The sequence below is a fragment of the Leucoraja erinacea genome, unplaced genomic scaffold, assembly GCF_028641065.1.
Source record: "Leucoraja erinacea ecotype New England unplaced genomic scaffold, Leri_hhj_1 Leri_74S, whole genome shotgun sequence".
In the NCBI taxonomy this organism is placed as follows: domain Eukaryota; kingdom Metazoa; phylum Chordata; class Chondrichthyes; order Rajiformes; family Rajidae; genus Leucoraja; species Leucoraja erinaceus.
In genome coordinates, this window is record NW_026576674.1 from 212,129 (window position 1) to 232,500 (window position 20,372).

General features: G+C 45.1%; 2 protein-coding genes across 2 annotated transcripts; one reads left to right on the plus strand and one right to left on the minus strand.

Moving 5' to 3' along the window:
- Positions 1 to 2,877: 2,877 nt before the first annotated feature.
- LOC129694669 (zinc-binding protein A33-like) lies at positions 2,878 to 4,779 on the plus strand. The gene has a single exon (XM_055631391.1). The coding sequence runs from the start codon at positions 4,047 to 4,049 to the stop codon at positions 4,656 to 4,658; it is 612 nt and encodes a 203-aa protein (XP_055487366.1). The 5' UTR covers positions 2,878 to 4,046; the 3' UTR covers positions 4,659 to 4,779.
- A 6,581-nt stretch (positions 4,780 to 11,360) lies between these two features.
- LOC129694666 (probable G-protein coupled receptor 139) lies at positions 11,361 to 15,472 on the minus strand. The gene is made up of 2 exons (XM_055631387.1): positions 15,403 to 15,472; positions 11,361 to 12,253 (listed from the first exon to the last, which is right to left on the minus strand). The coding sequence occupies exons 1-2, from the start codon at positions 15,470 to 15,472 to the stop codon at positions 11,361 to 11,363; spliced, it is 963 nt and encodes a 320-aa protein (XP_055487362.1).
- Positions 15,473 to 20,372: the final 4,900 nt, after the last annotated feature.

Sequence of the window (20,372 nt, forward strand, 5' to 3'; positions counted from 1 at the left end):
TAGAATGTTGCCTGGGTTTCAACAACTAAGTTACAGAGAAAGGTTGAATAAGTTAGGTCTTTATTCTCTGGAGCGCAGAAGGTTAAGAGGGGACTTGATAGAGGTCTTTAAAATGATGAGAGGGATAGACAGAGTTGATGTGGACAAGCTTTTCCCTTTGAGAATAGGGAAGATTCAAACAAGAGGACATGACTTCAGAATTAAAGGACAGAAGTTTAGGGGTAACATGAGGGGGAACTTCTTTACTCAGAGAGAGGTAGCGGTGTGGAATGAGCTTCCAGTGGAAGTGGTGGAGGCAGGTTCGTTGGTATCATTTAAAAATAAATTGGATAGGCATATGGATGAGAAGGGAATGGAGGGTTATGGTATGAGTGCAGGCAGGTGGGACTAAGGGAAAATAATTGTTCGGCGCGGACTTGTAGGGCCGAGATGGCCTGTTTCCGTGCTGTAATTGTTATATGGTTATATGGTTATAAGTGCTGCTTTTTGGTTGAGGTCTCCATTTGATTTCTGAGGTAGTCCTTGCAGAATACTATAAAAAAAAACAACTGAGAATTTCTCCTTGGTATACTGTGGTCAATAACTATCCCCAATCAACACATAGAATAACTTGATTTATATATTTCTCATATATGTTGTTCATATTTCCCTCTGACCTCAGTCTTGGATAGTAGTCTGTGAACAGTCAGAAGCTGCGGTAAGTGCTGATATGTATATAAAGTGAGATCATAGATAGGGTGCATCATTCTACTTTTACATCTCAGCGATATTTTTTATTTCCAACACAGGTGTGAAAACATGCAGTTCCAGAGACCCGCCAGAGTTTCCATTCACCTCAGGCAAGATGATATCAGCGGCCCCTTTCAGTTCAACCTGTGGAAACGGATGCTGAAGCTAATTAATCCAGGTAAACGTATCTTCCGGTAGCGTCGAGGAATTATGGTGAATGCAATATGGAGAGAGATTTTGATAGAGGTTTGAGAAAAAAATGACACTTTTGTCGAGTCTGAAGAAAGGTTTTGTCCTGAAACGTCACCTGTTCCTTTTATCCAGAGATGCTGCCTGAACCGCTGAGTTACTCCAGCTTATTGTGTCTATCTTCAGTGTAAATTACCACCTGCAGGTCCATCCTATACATTTGGGCCGGGCCAGCCCACGGATTCAATAGCGATACACCAGATATGTAACACAGCTGGTAATCCTGGGGCCTGAACTAACAGTTTAAAGATCTGAGTTCAGTACAGTACAGAAGCAGACCCTTTGACCCACAATGTCCATGCTGTAAATGATGCCTAGATAAACTAATCTCCTCTGCCTGAAACTTATACCTCCATTCTCTGCATATCCATGTGCCTCTCTCAAAGCCTCATGAATCCCACTATTGTGTCTGCCTCCACCATCTCACCCGGCAACAATACTCCAGGCACCCTCTGTGTTAAAACAACTTACCCCGTACATATTGTTAAACTTCATCCCTCTCACCTTAAAGCCACGTCCTGTGGTCGTCCACATTTTCACCCTGGGGGAAACAAGGTTATGAATGTCTACCCTCTCTCTACCTTGCATCATTTTAACCATTGCTACCAGCTTCCCATCACACTATGGAAACAGTGCAATTTAAATTCAGTTCATAATTTGGAATTTAGCAACAACTGACCTCCATTAAGATGACCACAAAAAATCCAGATTGTGCTAAAATCTCTTCTGCTTCATTGATGCCCCTCAGCACAGTAGATCTACCATCCTTATCCAGCTTTCGTGACGCCAGACTGACTACTGTGGTTCAAATGAGAAAGTGCAGCAGCAACTCACTGGGTCAGCGGCAGCTGTGGAGGAAATGGACAGGTGCCGTTTCTGGTCAGGACCCTTCATCAGACTAGTTCAGACTGATTCAACTAGTCTGTAGAAGTTTCACATTCTGAAACAATGCTTGTACATTCCCTTCACAAATGTTGTCTCACCTGCTCAGTTCCTCCAGTACTCTGTGCTCGGGTCAACATTCCAGCATCTGTTGTTCCTTGTCTGGATGGTTCCTAAATGCTGTGTGAGATGCTCTAGTAATGGGCAGTAAATGCTGGCCTGAACAGCAATGCCGGAGTCGGTGAAATCCGCGATGCAGTCATTGACACTGTCACAGCTGGTAAGGCAGATGCCTCACAGCGCCAGAGACCCGGGTTCGACCCTGTCCTCATCTGCTGTCTGTGTGGAGTTTGTACGTTCTCCCTGTGACCACATGAGTTTCCTCCATCTGCGCTGGTTTCCTCCCACATCCCACAGACGTGCAGGTTTGTAGGCTCGTTGACCTCTACACATTACCGTTAGTTTGTAGTGAATGGATGAGAAAGTGGGATAACTAGAATTAGTGTGAACGGGTGATCGATGGTCTGCATGGACACGGCGGGTCAAAGGTCAATTTCCATGCTGTATCTCTTTAACCTCTACGCTGTTGCAAGGTTATGTCAGTGAGTGAGCGATAGAGTCACATCAGCGCTCCCCCATCCTCCAAGTCTTGTTCCTCAATGGAGGGAAGTGGGGAGAGAAGGCAGGCGGGAATGCCTGGTAAATAATGGCTATTCCTGATAGTATAGAAGATATTTACATCTAGATAGTTTAGGATTAGAAAGGGTAGACAGTCAGCACCTTTAAGAGTTTGAAAGTAGTTTGTCGTGACCCCCCCCCCCCCCCCCCCCCCCCCCCCCCCCCCCCACCCTCTTCACCTATATCCACCTATCACCAGGGCTGCATGGTGGGGCAGCAGTACAGTCCAGAGTCCCGGGTTCGATCCTGACTACGGGTGCTGTCTGTATATAGTGTGTACATTCTCCCTGTGACAACGTGGAGTTTTCTGCGGGTGCTCCGGTTTCCAACCGCATTACAAAGACGTGCAGGTGTGTAGCTTAATTGTATTGTGTAAATTGTCCCTAGTGTGTAGGATGGAACTAGTACGGGTGACCAGTGGTTGGCGTGGACTCGTTGAGCCGAAGGGCCTGTTTCCACGATGTATCTCTAAAATAGACTAAACTAAATCACTTGCTAGGCTCTGCGCCATTCCACCTCTCTCTTCCAGCCAGCGGGCGTAACTGAATGGTGAGAGGGGCAACATTTAAAGGTGACGCGCGGGCCAAATGTTTTACACAGCGGGTGGTGGGTACCTGGAATCTGCTGCTAGCTTTGGTGGAGACAGATGTGACAGTGGTGTGTTGGATGTGCACATGGATATGTAGGGATATGGGTAACGTGTAGGCGGAGAAGCTTAGTTGAACTTGGCCTCATGTTCAGCATGAATACATAGACAGTTCTTGTGCTGTACTGCTATATGTTCTAAATGTGATATGTTTATGGCGGCACAGTGGTAGAGGTGCTGCCTTACAGCGCTTGCAGCGCCACAGACCCGGGTCCGATCCCGACTACGGGTGCTGTCTGTACGGAGTTTGTACGTTCTTCCCGTGACCGCGTGGGTTTTCTCCGAGATCTTCGGTTTCCTCCCACACAACAAAGATGTACAGGTTTGTAGGTTAATTGGCTTCGTGTATGTGTAAAATTATTCCTAGTGTGTGCAGGATAGTGTTAATGTGCGGGGATCGCTGGTCAACGCGGACTCGATGGGCTGAAGGGCCTGTTTCAGCGCCACATCTCCAAACTGAACTAAACTGAAGAGAAAACAGGTAATGTTTCAGATCTGCGGCCTGTGTTCAGAACTGAGCAAAAAGAAAGCGGCATCTTGTAACATTTCCCACTTTTATTTTAAATAATAATAATAATAATAATACATTTTATTTTTGGGCGCCTTTCAAAAATCCCAAGGACACCTTACAGAGATTAACAAGAATAAGAAAACATATAATCGGAATAAAATAAATAATAAAGACAGCACAAAAACACAAATTAAAAACAGAATTCAATCCAAAGACAAAAAAATCAAAAACACAATGTGAAGAGAGAGCAGCGGCAGCTAAAGCGCGCCAACGTCCACTCTCCCTTCCGACAGCCATCTTGGATATCCAGCATTTGCAGTTTATTTTTACATTTTCATTTACTGTGCATGAATGTATATTGACCAACCACTGAATTTGTCAAAATGTTTGATTGGCAAATCGCGTGGATTCACCATCCAGACTTTTTTCTCCTCTTCAGTCCCAGTCAAACTGAAGCTGAATCCGGACACTGCGCATCCGAGACTCATCCTGTCCAGTGACCTGACATCCATCAGGCTTGGTGCTAAACAGAAGGTGCCTGACAAACCAGAGCGATTTGTACAGTGGCACGGTGTCCTGGCATCTCAGGGCTTCAATACTGGGAGCCAGTACTGGGAGGTCGAGGTCGGAAGGAACACCATGTGGAGTGTGGGAGTGGTAAAAGCATCGGTATTGAGGAAAGCGGAGTTCGCACCGGAACCAAAATCCGGTGCCTGGGTATTGTGGCGTCTGGGAGAGGTATATACCACTATGTCTTCACCACGTACTGCCCTTCCTGTTCCAGTCAAACCCCAGAGATTGGGCATCTACCTGAACTATGAGGCTGGCCAGGTGACACTGTACAATGCTGATGACATGTCACATCTGTACACATTCAGCGACAAATTCACTGAGAAACTCTATCCTTTCTTCTTAACGGGTTGCAACATTGATTCATTGCAAATACTCCACTTGCATATATAGGTTTATTTGGTGAACGTGGGGCCAGCCTTTATAGGGAGACATTTGAAACGTCCCTACTTCCAAGAGTTATCAATGTTAAACACTGCTAAGAGTCCAACACTGTCTCTATCTGTAAGCTGCTATTAATAGTGTTTTACTCCATTTTTAGATATTTATATCCCCATCTGCTAAAATTCCTGAGTCAAACACCTCTATCACATTCTTATGCATTAAATTGCCCTCACTACCCATCTTTTTGGCCAATCAACACTGAATTCACCCATCTTCTTTTGTGGACAGGTGACCTCGGGTGACGGAGGTAGTGAATGAAATCCACATTAGGCAGGAAATGGTGGGATTGATTGAAGGTCTGCACCCCAGGGTACTTAAGGAAGTGGCTCCAGAAATCATGGATGCATTGGTGATCATTTTCCAATGTTTTATAGATTCAGGATCAGTCCTGTGGATTGGAGGGTAGCTAATGATAGCCCACTTTATAAGAAAGGAGGGAGAGAGAAAACAGGGAATTATAGACCAGTTTGCCTGACATCAGTGGTGGGGAAGATGTTGGAGTCAATCACAAAAGATGAAATAGCGGCACATTTGGATCACAATAACATGATCGGTCCGGGTCAGTATGGATTTACGAAGGGGAAATCATGTGTGACTAATCTGGAATTTTTTGAGGATGTAACTAGGAGAATTGGCAAGGGGGAGACTATGTATATGGTGCATCTGGACTTTCAGAAAGCCCTTGATAAGGCCCCACACAGGAGATTAGTGGGCAAAATTAGAGCACATGGTAATGGGGGTAAGGTACTGACATGGATAGAAAATTGGTTGCCAGACAGGAAACAAAGGGTAGGGATAAACGGGTCCCTTTCAGAATGGCAGGCAGTGACTAGTGGGATACTGCAAGGCTTGATGCTGGGACCACAGCTATTTACAATATACCTAAATGATTTAGATGAAGGGATTAGCAAATTTGCAGATGACACAAAGCTGGGTGGCAGTGTGAACTGTGAGGAGGATGCTATGCGGATGCAAGGTGACTTGGGCAAGTTGGGTGAGTGGGCAGATGCATGACAGATGCAGTTTAATGTGGATAAAAGGGAGGTTATCCACTTTGCAGGCAAGAACAGGAAAGCAGATTATTATCTGAATGGTGTCATGTTAGGAAAAGGGGAAGTACAATGTGATGTGGGCGTTCATCAGTCTATGAAAGTAAGCATGCAGGTACAGCAGGCAGTGAAGAAACCTAATGGCATGTTGGCCTTCATAACACGAGGAGTTGAGTATCGGAGAAAAGAGGTCCTTCTACAGTTGTACAGGGCCCTAGTGATACCACACCTGGAGTATTGTGTGCAGTTTTTGGTCTACAAATTTGAGGAAGGATATTTTTGCTATTGAGTGAGTGCAGTGTAGGTTCACGAGGTTAATTCCCGGGATGGCGAGACAGTCATATGTTGAATAATGGAGCAACTGGGCTTGTATACACTGGATTGAGAAGGATGAGAGGATATCTTATTGAAACATATAAGATTATTAAGGGATTGGGCATGCTAGAGGCAGGCAACATGTTCCCGATGTTGGAGGAGTCCAGAACCAGGGCACACAGTTCAAGAATAAGGGGTAGGCCATTTGAAAAAAACTTTTCTCACCCCGAGAGTTGTGAAGCTATGGAATTTTCTGCCTCAGAAGGCGGTGGAGGCCAATTCTCTGGATGCTTTAATGAGAGAGATCGATAGAGCTCATAAAGATAGCGGAGTCAAGGATATGGGGAGAAGGCAGGAACGGGGTACTGATTGTGGATGATCAGCCATTATCACAGTGAATGGCAATGTTGGTTTGAAGGGTCGAATGGCCTACTCCTGCACCTATTATCTACTGTTCCAATTTTTCTCAACTTAATTCTACACAAAATTCTGGAATGCTGATAAAAGATCAGCAAATCTATCGGCTTCAAAGCCAATTATAAGAAGTTAACGCGAAGGAGACTTCACAGGGAAGAAGGCTATGAAGCACATTATAAAAAGTTAAATGTGAAGAAAATGTTCATAACTTCTGATATTGAGGATACTATGTTCTTAAGCGTGTGTGTACTGGTGATCACAAGTCGGAATTAACTCTATGGGCCGAAGGGCCTGTTTCCATGCTATATTATTTAATTCAATTCAATAAATCATCTGCAACTTAGTCTAGGTTTTGTCCAAATGAAACACTGGCCACACAGTGGTGGAGCAGTAGAGTTGCTGCTTTACAGCGCCAGAGAGCCAAGTTCAATCCTGATTAGAGGTGCTGACTGTCTGGAGTTTATACATTCTCCCTCCAGTCTCTTTCCACATATCAGTGAAGTGCAGGTTTGTAGGTTTATTGGCCTCCAAATTGTCCCTAGTGTGTAGGATAGAACTAGTGTATGGGTGATGGTGTTCGGTATGGACTGATTACACGCTGTATCTCTAAACTCATCTAAACACATTTCTCCATATTTCATTTGTAAATTCAGAGTTCATTCTGATAACGTACCAATGGCTCTTTAAACTGGTTGGAAAATCCTCCTCATAGTTTAGCATATTAATTTCAAAGGAAGGCTTTGAAATTTGACATGAGCAAATAAATCTACAAATTAATTTCTTCTTTGCGTTTGCTCATGTTATCCAATTTGGTGACCGTGGTGCAAAATTAACTGGCAATCTTGCCTAGTAACTATTTCATTTGTCATTCAAAAAACCTATGTCTGCATGTGAAGGAACAATACATCAATAGAATGTAAACTATGAACAGATTTATCAATAACTGCATAATATCAGTTGCATTCGTTGCTTTCAAGTCTGGGAACAATTGTTTTAGACATTGAACATAGAAAATAGGTGCAGGAGGAGGCCATTTGGCCCTTCAAGCCTGCACCGTCTTTCATTTTGATCATGGCTGATCATCCACAATCAGTAAACCGTGCCTGCCTTCTCCCCATATCCCTTGATTCCGCTAGCCCCTGGAGCTCTATCTAACTGTTTTAAATTCATTCAGTGAATTGACCTCCACTGCCTTCTGTGGCAGAGAATCCTAAATTCACAACTCTGGGTGAAAACGTTTTTTCTCAGCTCAGTTTTAAATAGCCTCCCCTTTATTCTTGGACTGTGGCTCTGGTTCTGGACTCCCCCATCATTGGGAAGTTTTTTTCTGCATCTAGCAGGTCCAGTCCTTTTATAATTTTATACATTTCTATAAGATCTCATCCTAAATTCCAGTGAATGCAATCCCACTCTTTCCAATATTTCCTCATATGACAGTCCCGCCATCCCGGGGATTAACCTCGTGAATCTGCGCTGCACTTCTTCAATAGTTAGGAGACGGAAACTGCACACAATACTCCAGATGTTGTCCCACCGGAGTCTGTGCAACTGCAGATGGACGTCTTCAGTCCTATACTCAAATTCTCTCGTTATGATGGCCAACATGCCATTGGGTTTCTTCACTGCCTGCTGTACCTGCATGTTTACTTACAGTAACTGGTGTACAATGATACCCAGGTCACATTGCACTTCACTTTTTCCTAATCTGACACCATTGAGATAATATTCTGTCTCCTTGATCTTGCCGCCAAAGTGGATAACCTCTCATTTATCTACATTATAATGCATCTGCGCACTCACTAAACCTGTCCAAGTCACTCTGCAACCTCCTAGCATCCTCTTCGCAGTTCACACTGCACCAGCTTCGTGTCATCTGCAAATTATCTATTGTTAAATTTAATCCCATCATCTAAATCATTAATATATATTGTATAATACAATTAATTCAAAATAAATGCTTTAGAACTGCCTGTTCAATTTCACTTAATTTTATTAAATAATGGTTTGCAATAATTAGTTGTTTCTTCTTTACTACAATTTAACTATAAATAAAATGTATATATAATCGATTCTTCACATCCATAACCTAAATGTTGATTTATTTCATTTCAGTTACCGCGCAAATAAAGGTCAACAAAACTGGAGGTTTTAAGCTAATTAAATAGTTACTATGCAAACCTTTTATTTTTTTATTTTGACAGAGCCGATATTTCTGTCCTTTTTTCAAAACTATAGTTCATGTGTGCAGATATTTCTCATGACTTGCTGTTAAATTCAAAATCAGATGCTAATTACAGAATATACAAATTAATGGACAACAGTTTTTGCTGCTGCACAGTGGTGCAGCTGGTGGAGCCTCTGCCTCATAGTGCCAGAGACCCAGGTGGAATCCTGACCTTGGTGCTGACTGTGTGGAGGTTGCACGTTCACCCTGTGATTGTGTGGGTGCTCCGGTTTTTTTCAAATAATCTAAAGACATGCGGTTTGTAGGTTAATAAAATTGTCCTCATTGTGTAGGGTATGGGTGCCAAGGTGAGATAACATACAACTAGTGTAATTGATAGTTGGCATAGACACAGTGGGCTTCTGTTGTTTCTGTATAATCAATCAACTAACAGCCCACTTAGGTGAGCAGTGGGGTTGGTGAAAAACAAGGAGAATATTCCTTAAATATTACTTAAATTCATTAACTTTGTTGATGTAGAGACCTGCTCCTCATTCTCCATAAGCAGAGAGTCAAGAGTCAAGACATTGTCATATGTCCCAGATAGGACAATTAAATTCTTGCTTGCTGCAGCACAACACAATAGTGTAAGCACAATACAGAACAGAACAGTTCAGAAGCAGGCCTAAAGAAATTGTACACTGACCCCGCATGAAAAAGTGCGATGTTATGGCGCCATTTACAAAGTCCAGTGCGCTCTAGTTCTTATGAGCGGTGACCGATCCAGGCGAGCCCCAGGCTGCCGCGATCCTTCAGCCATCGGCATCCAGGATGTGATATCCCTCTGCCCGCCCGTCTACCTCCCTGCAGACAACCGTCCGCCGGATCAAACGACCGTTAAACGGCTCGGCGGCTTCCCGCCCTAGGCCGCGTCGTGCTGGCAGCTTCTGCCGCGCTCCCAGAATGGATTACATGGGATGTGAATCGGAAAGACATGGGGCTCGTTTTCAGATTCAGTGGGTTTAATTCCAACAGCTTTGTATTCTACAACGGAGTACACTTTATGTAAATATTACTCTATGCTAATATTTCTATTTCACAATAGTACACAAACATGGAATAGGTGGGTTACAGGTAAACAAGATGTACGGGATATGAATGTTCCATTTTTAATATATTATAAGAAAGAGGAGGTCACAGTTGACTGGTTTAGAACGGGAGCGAGGCGCGCTGATAGTGAACACGAAAGGACTAGTTTAGTTTACGATAGTCACGTGTACTGAGGTACCGTGAAAACCCTTTGTTTACTTGCTATCCAGCCAGTGAAAGGACTAGACATCGTTTCAGCCAAGTCGTCCAGAGTGACACAGGATGAAGGGAATAATGTTTAGTGTGAGATAAAGTCCGATTAAAGTGGTCTGGGGGACTTCAATGAGGTAGGTGGTGGGTCAGGATCGCTCTGCAGGAGGTTGGTTCGTTTACCTGGTAACAGCTGGAGAGAAACTATTCGTGAGTCTGGGGGTGTGCGTGTTCACACTTCTGTACCTCTTCCGTGATGGGAGCGGGGAGAAGAGCGAATGAGCAGAGTGAGAGACGTCCTTCATCATAATGTGTGTTCTTGCCGAGGCAGCGTGAAGCATAAATGGAGTCAATGGAAAGTAGGGTGCTTTGCGGGATGGTCTTGGCCAACGTCCACAGCTCTCTGCAATGTCTTGCTGTCATAGATGGAGCTGTTTCATCAATGCGTTGATGCTTCCTGTGAACAAGCTGTCTCTGACGTGTATCTGTAGATGTTGGCGAGAGTTGTTGGTGTGCTTTCTTGGTCAATACTTGGATATGGCTAGTCCAGGACAAATAGTTGGCGAGATATACTCCTCAGGACTTGAAGCTTTCATCTGCCTCCACAACGGCGCTCCAATTCAGACTAGATATGTACCTGGTCCGCACACCGCCTCGCTATCTGTACTCGAGTGTGTACACCGCCTCGCTATCTGTACTCGAGTGTGTACACCGCCTCGCGATCTGTGCTCGAGTGTGTACACCGCCTCGCGATCTGTACTCGAGTGTGTACACCGCCTCGCAATCTGTACTCGAGTGTGTACACCGCCTCGCTATCTGTGCTCGAGTGTGTACACCACCTCGCAATCTGTACTCGAGTGTGTACGCCGCCTCGCTATCTGTACTCGAGTGTGTACACCGCCTCGCAATCTGTACTCGAGTGTGTACGCCGCCTCGCTATCTGAAGCCGAGTGTGTACACCGCCTCGCTATCTGTGCTCGAGTGTGTACACCACCTCGCTATCTGAAGCCGAGTGTGTACACCGCCTCGCTATCTGTAGTCGATCACACGTTTTACTTCGGCACACTGCTAAGGAATAAGAATGTCTTCAATGCAGGTATACTTTGAGGAGAGGTGAGGGATATTCCAGAGCGCGTGGTACTCAGACGCATCCGCTCCGCAGACGACTCGTTGCGGAATCGGTAAATTAGCGGGGGTAATGAACTACGGCGCATTTCTCTACTGACTCATATATGAAATATATTAGACAATTATATGAACGGAACTGTAACGAGTTGTCGGCGTAGGTTAAAACAAGTCAGCAGGTGACAGTCTCGTGTTCATTGAGTAATTTTCTGTTGAAATGAGGATCTGCAGTTGTGTGAAGGAATAGGGGCCACCGTGACCTTACAGTCGCCAGCTCTAGTGTTACATCCGCACCAGTTTCAAGAGATGACTCAAGCACCGGGTCACATGGCTAATCGCGTTCTTCACCTCCTGTCTGAATTTTTTCTGTGTCATTCCGTAGATACACGTGTTGGCGCAGGAGTTGACATAGATAAGTAGGACACCCACCTCATTGGCGATATATGAGGGACTCGTATGATTTCCATCGACGGGACTGACCGTGACTCGAGTGCAGACGAAAGTGACAGTTTCCGTTGTCCACAGCAGTATATAGACGCCGGACACAGTGAAGAGTAAAACCATGGATTTACGCCGATTCTCCGCCTCGGTGTCATTGCCTTTCAGCCGCCGGCGGACCCTGCTGGCCGCCACCATGTTCCTGACCGTCAGCCCGTTGAATAATAGGATTAGAAGGCAAGGGAGGAATGAGAGAGAGATGCTACACATCCAGGAGAACATGATCCACCAGATGGAGGTGAGATAGGCGGGTCTGGGCCAACACCCCCAGTTCACATTGTCCTTGGTGAAGCGCGGCTCGTACATGAACTGAAAGGGGATATACTTTATACAGCTCAGTGCACACATGGACACAATGACAGTGGTGGCCGTCCTATCCGTACAATATGTGAGTCTCAGCTTCGGGCAGCAGATGCTGACAAAACGATCAAAGGTGAAAGACACGGTTAACCAGACGGAGTAGTCCAGTGTAACTATCCGCAGGTAAACGTCGGAAGGACACACTGCGCTGAGGGAGAGGAAAGAGTTCGGGTTGTAATAACCATAGATTCCTTGCAGCAACACGTGGAAGATGATGACCAGCAGACCGGACATTGCCATCGCCACCATGTAACGCGTGATTCCTTTGGTGAGACCACACTTGCCCCGGTACAGGATCGCAGCCGTCAGTACGTTCGCTGGAGGAAACACAGAACACTTCGATATAATTATTTAAACAGAGCAACCAATATAATAGAACGCAAAGTTTCTGCGCTCAGTGCGATGCCGTCAATTCAGATGAATCGCTGAGGCGACCAAAAGTAAAGACAATTCGTTCATTAGTCAAAGGAATGCAAAAACAGCATCACACGTTGCTCTACGTATAGGGAGGTTTCACGGCAATCGAGTCACGACCCATGACCCGTACTGTTGCTACGCTACGCCAACTGGAGTACACGCGATGAACTGCAGGTAAGCACTTGCCATTGTTTCCAGCGTAGCGGCCCGTTAAAACCCGCGCTGCAAATAGTTATGGAAATCGGGATAAGCGTGTGAGACATTTATCCTGCTTCAGAATTCCAAAAGTGAGGAGAAATGACGGTAGATAAAAGCGAGAGCTGAAGGGACAACAACAGCCAGAGTGCTTGGCGCAAATTGGCCGTTTACTCACTGCATTTCACCAACTAAGGCATTATTTGTGTTTTTTCTTGATTTCGTTGACATCTAAAGCGTTTCAGAAGTGATAAATCTGGCTGTAAATTTTTTTAATCGCCCATGGCTCTCAAGTGGGTTTTTACATACAAAATGAAAACGCATCTGAAGAAAAAATTACAGCCAGATTGATCACTTCTGAGACTTTTTAGATACCAAAGGAATCAAGAAAAAACACAAATAATGCCTTAGTTGATGAAATGCAGTGAGCAAACGCGATAATTCACATTATTTCCCAATTCCGATATCTGCACGGCCAATGTTTACCAAGCACTTTAGCTGCTGTTTTCCCTTCAGTTCTCGCTTCTCTTTACCTTCATCTCGCTTCACTTTTGGAATTCTAAAGTTGGGTACATGTCTCTCACACTTACCCCGAATTTCACAATTTTTTTCAGCGTCAAAATTCACCATTTTGGCGGTTTTTAACAGGTAGGAAAGTACGCGTTTCTTGCATTGATAACATATACCGGAAGTAACGGATGTCCTCCAGATGGATTGAGCGGCTCCGTGGGTCAAGCTCGATAGCCCAGTGACCTTACGTGCATCCCCCCTATTGTACTTGCGTGTCACTTGATTGTATTTGTTTCGTTTAGTTGAGAGATACAGCGCGGAAACAGGCCATTCGGCCCACAGGGACCGCGCCGACCAGCGATCCCCGCATATTAACACTATCCAACACACATTAAGGACATTTTTTATATTTACCAAGCCAATTAGCCCACACATCTGTCCGTCTGCACGCGGTCACGGGGAGAACGTACAAACTCCATACAGACAGCAGCCGTAGTCGGGATCGATCCCGGATCTCCGGCGCTGTGAGGCAGTAACTCAGCAACTGAGGCAGTGCTGTGAGGCAGCAACTCTACCGCTGCGCCACCGCACCCGCCCCCTACTATCTGTGTATAGAATTATATGCTGTGTTTGAATAGCGTGCAAAACAAAGCTTTTCACTGTATTTTGGTACCAGTGACAATAGCAAACCTTAGCCTAAACGCTGACCTATTTCCCAAACTAACTGCAGAACAAGACGCTACGTCGGACGCCCATCCCTAATATCAGCTGGCGCCATTCACAACATGTATGTGCTCCAAGTACCAATGGACTTCTCATGAAGGCACATCGAGCAGACACAATTAACGTGTTTCTTTGTTCACGGAAGGAGTCTGCCCCAGTAACTGACCCAAACAGAATCAGTGTCTACAGTAGTGTGCTTCTTGTTGCTCAAAGAGCGCCACCCTGGCACAGCCAGTAGTGACGCTGCCGCACAGAGCCAGAGACACGGGAGTACATGTGTAAGTGAGATGACATCCAAATAGTGCGAATGGGTGATTGATGATCAGTGTGGCCTCCCTGGGTCGATGCTGTATCTCGAAACCAAACTACAATTCTTATTACGCTTAGTTATTGGTTACCGGTTAAATGGCGACTCAAAATGAACAATAAAATGGGGTATGGATGTTAGAAAACCGGAATTCTACACATTTATTGGTGAAAATATGTAGTTGGCTCGGCAGCATCTGTAGAGACAGAGAGGCGGGATTTAATATTTCAGGAAGATATTTATTCGACGGACCTCGAGCGTTGTTTAACTGGCAGAGAAGAAGGAGTGTTGGTGGGAACATTGATGCGTGCATTGTGGAGAGGACTCCTTACAATGGGAGAGATAATGGGGAGGTGCCGAGTGACAGAATAACTCGCTGAATGGAAACAAATGGCGAATCTTTCCACATAGGGCGAGGAAGAGCGAAAAAGCGAGAAATGCAGACAGAAAGATAGGATGAGGCTGAGAGCAGAAAGAGATAAATAGACAGATGGTGAGAAAAAGAGACGGGGCGGGTGTAAACAGAAATAGAGGGAGGCTGGGAGAAGCAGGGAGAGGAAAGAGGAAGACAAAAGGAGACGGAAAAACACACAGTCAAAGTAGCCTTTATTGTCATTCAGACCTTGCGGTCTGAACGAAGTTTCGTTGGCTTGCAGTCCTACATATAGTTAAAAAATGACAACAAAACACACAATAAACACAAATTAACATCCACCACAGTGAGTTCACCAGGCACCTCCTCACTGTGATGGAGGCAAAAGTCTCCATCAAAAGAGAGAATGGAAGAGAAACACGCGAGAACGCGAGTGTGTGTGTGTGAGAGAGAGAGAGAGAGATGGTGTGTGAGAGAGGGAGTGTGTGAGAAAGAGAGAGAGGGAGAGAGGGGGTATGAGAGAGAGACAATGAGAGAGAGAGAGAGAGGGTGTGTGTGTGGGAGAGAGAGAGAGAGAGGGAGGGAGAGAGAGAGGGGGGAGGGGGGGACATGGCGAATACTGCAAAGGGGCAGAAGGAGAAAGATAAATAAAGAACCAGAGTCACAGAGGGTGATAGACCGAGACGGGGCGAGGGAGAGAAATTATAAAATAGAGACAAAGGGAGAAGAGGAGAGAGAGGGGTAGAAACTGCCTGAGCCGCTGAGGTGTTATCGCATTTTGTATAATGAAATTATTCCCTTGGCCGCTGGGACGGGAACATCTGCGGTTTCATGTGAGAAAGAGCAGCGCACGGCAGCAGAGAGTGGCAGAAACACTGGGGTAGATGATCGGTAACATTGGGACTGAGCAGCAACGCGTTGATCAACGTGACCGGACTTACCAGGGAGGCCAAACGCCGCCAGAATTGGATAAGAAACCTCCTTCACGAACAGAATGAGAGCCCGCCCCATTGTGGAAGAGTCGCCGTGTGGACAGCGAACCCGAGGACACGATGGAGCAAAGAGCGCGGCTGAGATACCCATTTATATCCGCCTCAATCCTCCAGTGGATTTAAGGAGTAACCGTTCAATTACATTATTCACAAGCTCTTGAACAAACAACTTCTCATCCCCTGGTTCTACCATTTTGGTCTACCTTAGATTTTGCAGCATCTGCAGTTCCATCTGCAGTTCCTTCTTAAACATCTAAAATCAGTATCCCGTTCCGGCTTTCACCCCCAATATCATTTGATTCCCAAAGAGCTAAATCTAACTCTCTCTTGAAAACATCCAATGAATTGGCCTCCACTGCCTTCTGTGGCAGATAATTCCACACTCAAAATGCTCTGGGTGATACGGTTTTCCTCATCTCAGCCCTAAATTGCCTACCCCTTATTCTTAAACTGTGACCGTTGGTTCTGGACTCCCCCAACATCGGGAACATTTTTCCTGCATCTACCCTGTCCAATCTTCTAAGAATTATATATGATTCTATGAGCCCCCTCTCCTTCCACTGAATTAAATCGAAGATAAGCCCAGTCGACCCATCCTTTCATCATACGTCAGTCCCGCCATCCCGAGAATTAACCTGGTAAACCTACACTGCACCCCCTCAATAACAATAATGCCCTTCTTCAAATAAGGAGCCCAAAATTGCACACAATACTCCAGGTGCGGTCTCACCAGGGCCCTGTACAACATCATTCAGATATCCTTGCTCCTAAACATACATCTTTTCGCCACGACTGCCAACATGTCATTGGCTTTCTCCACTGCCTGCTGTACTTGCAAGCTTACTTTCGACGACTGGTGTACAAGGACACCCAGGTCTCGTTGCACCCCCTTCTCCTAATGTGATATCATTCAGATAATAAACTGCCTTCCTGTTCTTGCCACCAAAGTGGATAAGCTCACATTTATGGGGCCCCTGCTTTTCTCGCTGTACATACTTCCTCTGGGTTCCATCCTTAGAAAGCATGGCATCTCCTTCCACTGTTATGCAGATGATACCCAGCTTTATTTGCCGCTGAGGGGGGAAGATGCCTTTTCTGTAAAATCGCTTCTGTCTTGTCTTGATGACATTAAGTCCTGGTTGGCCCTAAACTTTCTTGGATTTAATGAAAAGAAGACAGAGGTGATTTTATTTGATCCCAATGGCTGCCGTGAACCTCCATTTGTTGATTTAGGTCCATTGTCAAGGTACGTGAAGCCAACAGTTGTGAACCTGGGTTTTAGGATGGACAGTGACTTTAAATTAGATCGCCAAATATGCGCGGTGGTTAAGTCCAGCTTCTTTCACCTAAGGAAGCTGGCGAAGGTGAAGCCCATTCTCGAGCGGCAGCATTTTGAGACAGTAATCCATGCCTTTATTACATCTAGGCTGGATTACTGTAACGCGCTCTATTTTGGTGTTGCTCGTTCTTCACTGGCTCGTCTCCAGTTGGTTCAGAATGCTGCTGCTCGCCTTTTAACAGGGACTCGAAAGAGGGAGCACATATCGCCAATTCTGGCCTCTCTACACTGGCTCCCGGTGCACTTTCGGGTTCATTTTAATATACTGTTATTTGTTTTTAAATCTCGGAATGGGCTCGCCCCGCCTTACCTCTCTGAGCTGCTCCACCCATACGCTCCTGCCCGGTCCCTCAGGTCAGCTGGTCAGCTGCTCCTGGAGGTACCGAGGTCTAGTCGGAGGCTCAGAGGGGATAGAGCCTTCTCTGTTGCTGCTCCGGCACTCTGGAACACCCTGCCGTTGCACATCAGACAGGCCCCCTCACTGTCCATCTTCAAATCCAGTGTTAAAACGTATTTGTACTCCCTGGCTTTTGACCATGCCTGAGGCTTTGCTTCTGTTTGTGGTGTTTTTGATGTTTCTTTATTTTACATGTCTTTTCCTACTATTTCTTTTGATTGTTATTTTTGGTGTATATTAACTTTTTTGTCAATGATTAGTGATGTACAGCACTTTGTTGCAATTTTGTTTGTTTTTAAAGTGCTCTATATATAAAATTATTATTATTATTATTATTATTATTATTATTATGCACATTATATTGCATCTGCTATGCTTTGCCCACTCACCCAACCTATCCAAGTAACCCTGCAGCCTCATAGCATCCTCCCCGCACCTCACACTGCAACCTAACTTTATGTCATCCGCAAAGTTAGAAATGTTACATTTAATTACCGCGTCTAAATCGTTAATATATATTGTAAACAACTGGGGTCACCGCACAGAGCCATGCGGCACCCCATTAGTCACTACCTGCAATTCTGAAAGGCACCCGTTAATTCCTACACTTTGCTTCCTGTTTGCCAACTAGTTCTCTATCCATGTCAATACCCTACCCCCAATAACATGTGCTCTAATTTTGCACACTAATCTCTTGTATGGGACCTTGTCAAAGGCTTTTTGAAAATCCAGATACACCACATCCACTGGCTCTCCCTTACCCATTCTACTTGTTACACCGTCAAAAAAATTCCATAAGATTAGTCAAGCATGATTTCCCCTTCATAAATCCATGCTGACTTTCCGATCCCGTCACTACTTTCCAAATGTGCTGCTATAACATCTTTAATAATCGTCTCCAACAGCTTCGCACTGCCAATGTACGGCTAAGTGGTCTATACTTCCCCGTTTTCTCTCACTCATCTTTCTTAAAAAGTGAATGAATGAATGAACACGTTTGTTGGCCAAGTATTCACATACGAGGAATTTGCCTTGGTGCTCCGCCCACAAGTGACAAAATGACACACAGTGACATTGACATGACACATAAAGCATTAAACATTAATAATCAAACATTATCGATTACACATAAAATACCTGAGCAAAGGGAGGCTGCAGATTTTTGCTTATGGTGTAGAGCTACTACTCGTGGGGGAAAAAGGTGTGTTGTGTCTGACTGTGGCAGCTTTGACAGTCCGGAGTCGCCTGACAGAGGGAATTGATTCAAATAGTTTGTGGCCAGGGTTGAGTGGGGTCGGAGATTATTTTACCCGTCCGCTTCCTGGCCCTTGCAGTGTACATTTTGTCAATGGAGGGAAGGTTGCTGACAGAAATCTTATCAGCTGATCGGACGATTCGCTGCAGCCTCCGGGTGTCTTCCTTGGTGGCTAAGCCAAAACAGACCATAATGGAAAAGGTGAGGACAGACTCCACGATGGCCGTGTAGAATTGGACCATCATTGCCTGTGGCAGATTGTGCTTCATCAGCTGCCGCAGGAAGTACATCCTCTGTTGTGCCTTTTTGAAAAGTGGAATTTTTTCTCCCGGGGAAAACCCACGCATTACCATATAACCATATAACAATTACAGCACGGAAACAGGCCATCTCGACCCTTCTAGTCCGTGCCGAACACATAATCTCCCCTAGTCCCATATACCTGCGCTCAGACCATAACCCTCCATTCCCTTCCCATCCATATAACTATCCACTGAAACACTGAATGCTGTCATGCATTCACATGGAGAAGGTGCAAACTTCATGGAGACAGGTGAAGGTCAGGATGAAAACTGGGTCACTGTTCGTGGATCAGCTCCTCCGGTCCACAGGAACTGATCCAGAGTCGATACCCATCATTGCATCAACACACAGTACATTCCGTAAATATGCAATAAAAATAGCAGAAGTTAAAGCTTGATATCACGTCTGTGCATCGGAGGGGGATTGTGAGAAACAGATGAAGTGACCATTAGTTATCGGGTTGAGTACATGTTTCAGATCTGCGGCTGCTGATGTTTCAGATCTCTACACACATTAATCGCGGTAATTGAAGTTAAATTAATTCTCGCCACCTAGTGACATCGAGGAAGTGATGGCCGCACCAACAGACCTGTTCGCCAGAATTTGGAAAAGACAAACGAATCTGAGTAAGTTGCAAGGAGGCCGTGAAATGTTGGCTATGTTTCCTTTCCCACGGGCGTAGCCTGGTCGGCACCTTCATATCAGATTTTATATGTCAGATTTCATATTTACCGCATGTAACTTGTTCTTTTATTTTCACTCAACATCCTCCCGGCGTTAAGCACCTGTCTGTGTAATTGGAAACGAATCGCACTTTATTCTTCCCTCAATACAACCAATCTGCTCTCTAGATTCAACCGCGCACTGAGGACATCTTGCCTGGTAATTTACTAATCCGCATGTCTCTAGGGCGTGAGGGACGGACGGAAGCGAAACCCCCGGGGGAAACCCACGCATTCACATGGAGAAGGTGCAAACTTCATAGGGACAGGTGAAGGTCAGGATGGAAACATGGTCACTGTCCATATAACCATATAACCATATAACAATTACAGCACGGAAACAGGCCATCTCGACCCTTCTAGTCCGTGCCGAACACATAATCTCCCCGTCCCATATACCTGCGCTCAGACCATAACCCTCCATTCCTTTCCCGTCCATATAACTATCCAATTTATTTTTAAATAATAAAAACGAACCTGCCTCCACCACCTTCACTGGAAGCTCATTCCACACAGCCACCACTCTCTGAGTAAAGAAGTTCCCCCTCATGTTACCCCTAAACTTCAGTCCCTTAATTCTCATGTCATGTCCCCTTGTTTGAATCTTCCCTACTCTCAGTGGGAAAAGCTTTTCCACGTCAACTCTGTCTATCCCTCTCATCATTTTAAAAACCTCTATCAAGTCCCCCCTTAACCTTCTGCGCTCCAAAGAATAAAGCCCTAACCTGTTCAACCTTTCTCTGTAACTTAGTTGCTGAAACCCAGGCAACATTCTAGTAAATCTCCTCTGTACTCTCTCTATTTTGTTGACATCCTTCCTATAATTAGGCGACCAAAATTGTACACCATACTCCAGAATTGGCCTCACCAATGCCTTGTACAATTTTAACATTACATCCCAAC

Coding starts and splice junctions, on each gene's coding strand:
- LOC129694666 (XM_055631387.1), bottom strand. CDS start 15,472: ATGGGGCGGGCTCTCATTCTGTTCGTGAAGGAGGTTTCTTATCCAATT. Junction 12,254..15,402: donor GGCGGCGTTTGGCCTCCCTG/GTAAGTCCGGTC, acceptor TGTTTCCTCCAG/CGAACGTACTGACGGCTGCG.
- LOC129694669 (XM_055631391.1), top strand. CDS start 4,047: ATGTATATTGACCAACCACTGAATTTGTCAAAATGTTTGATTGGCAAA.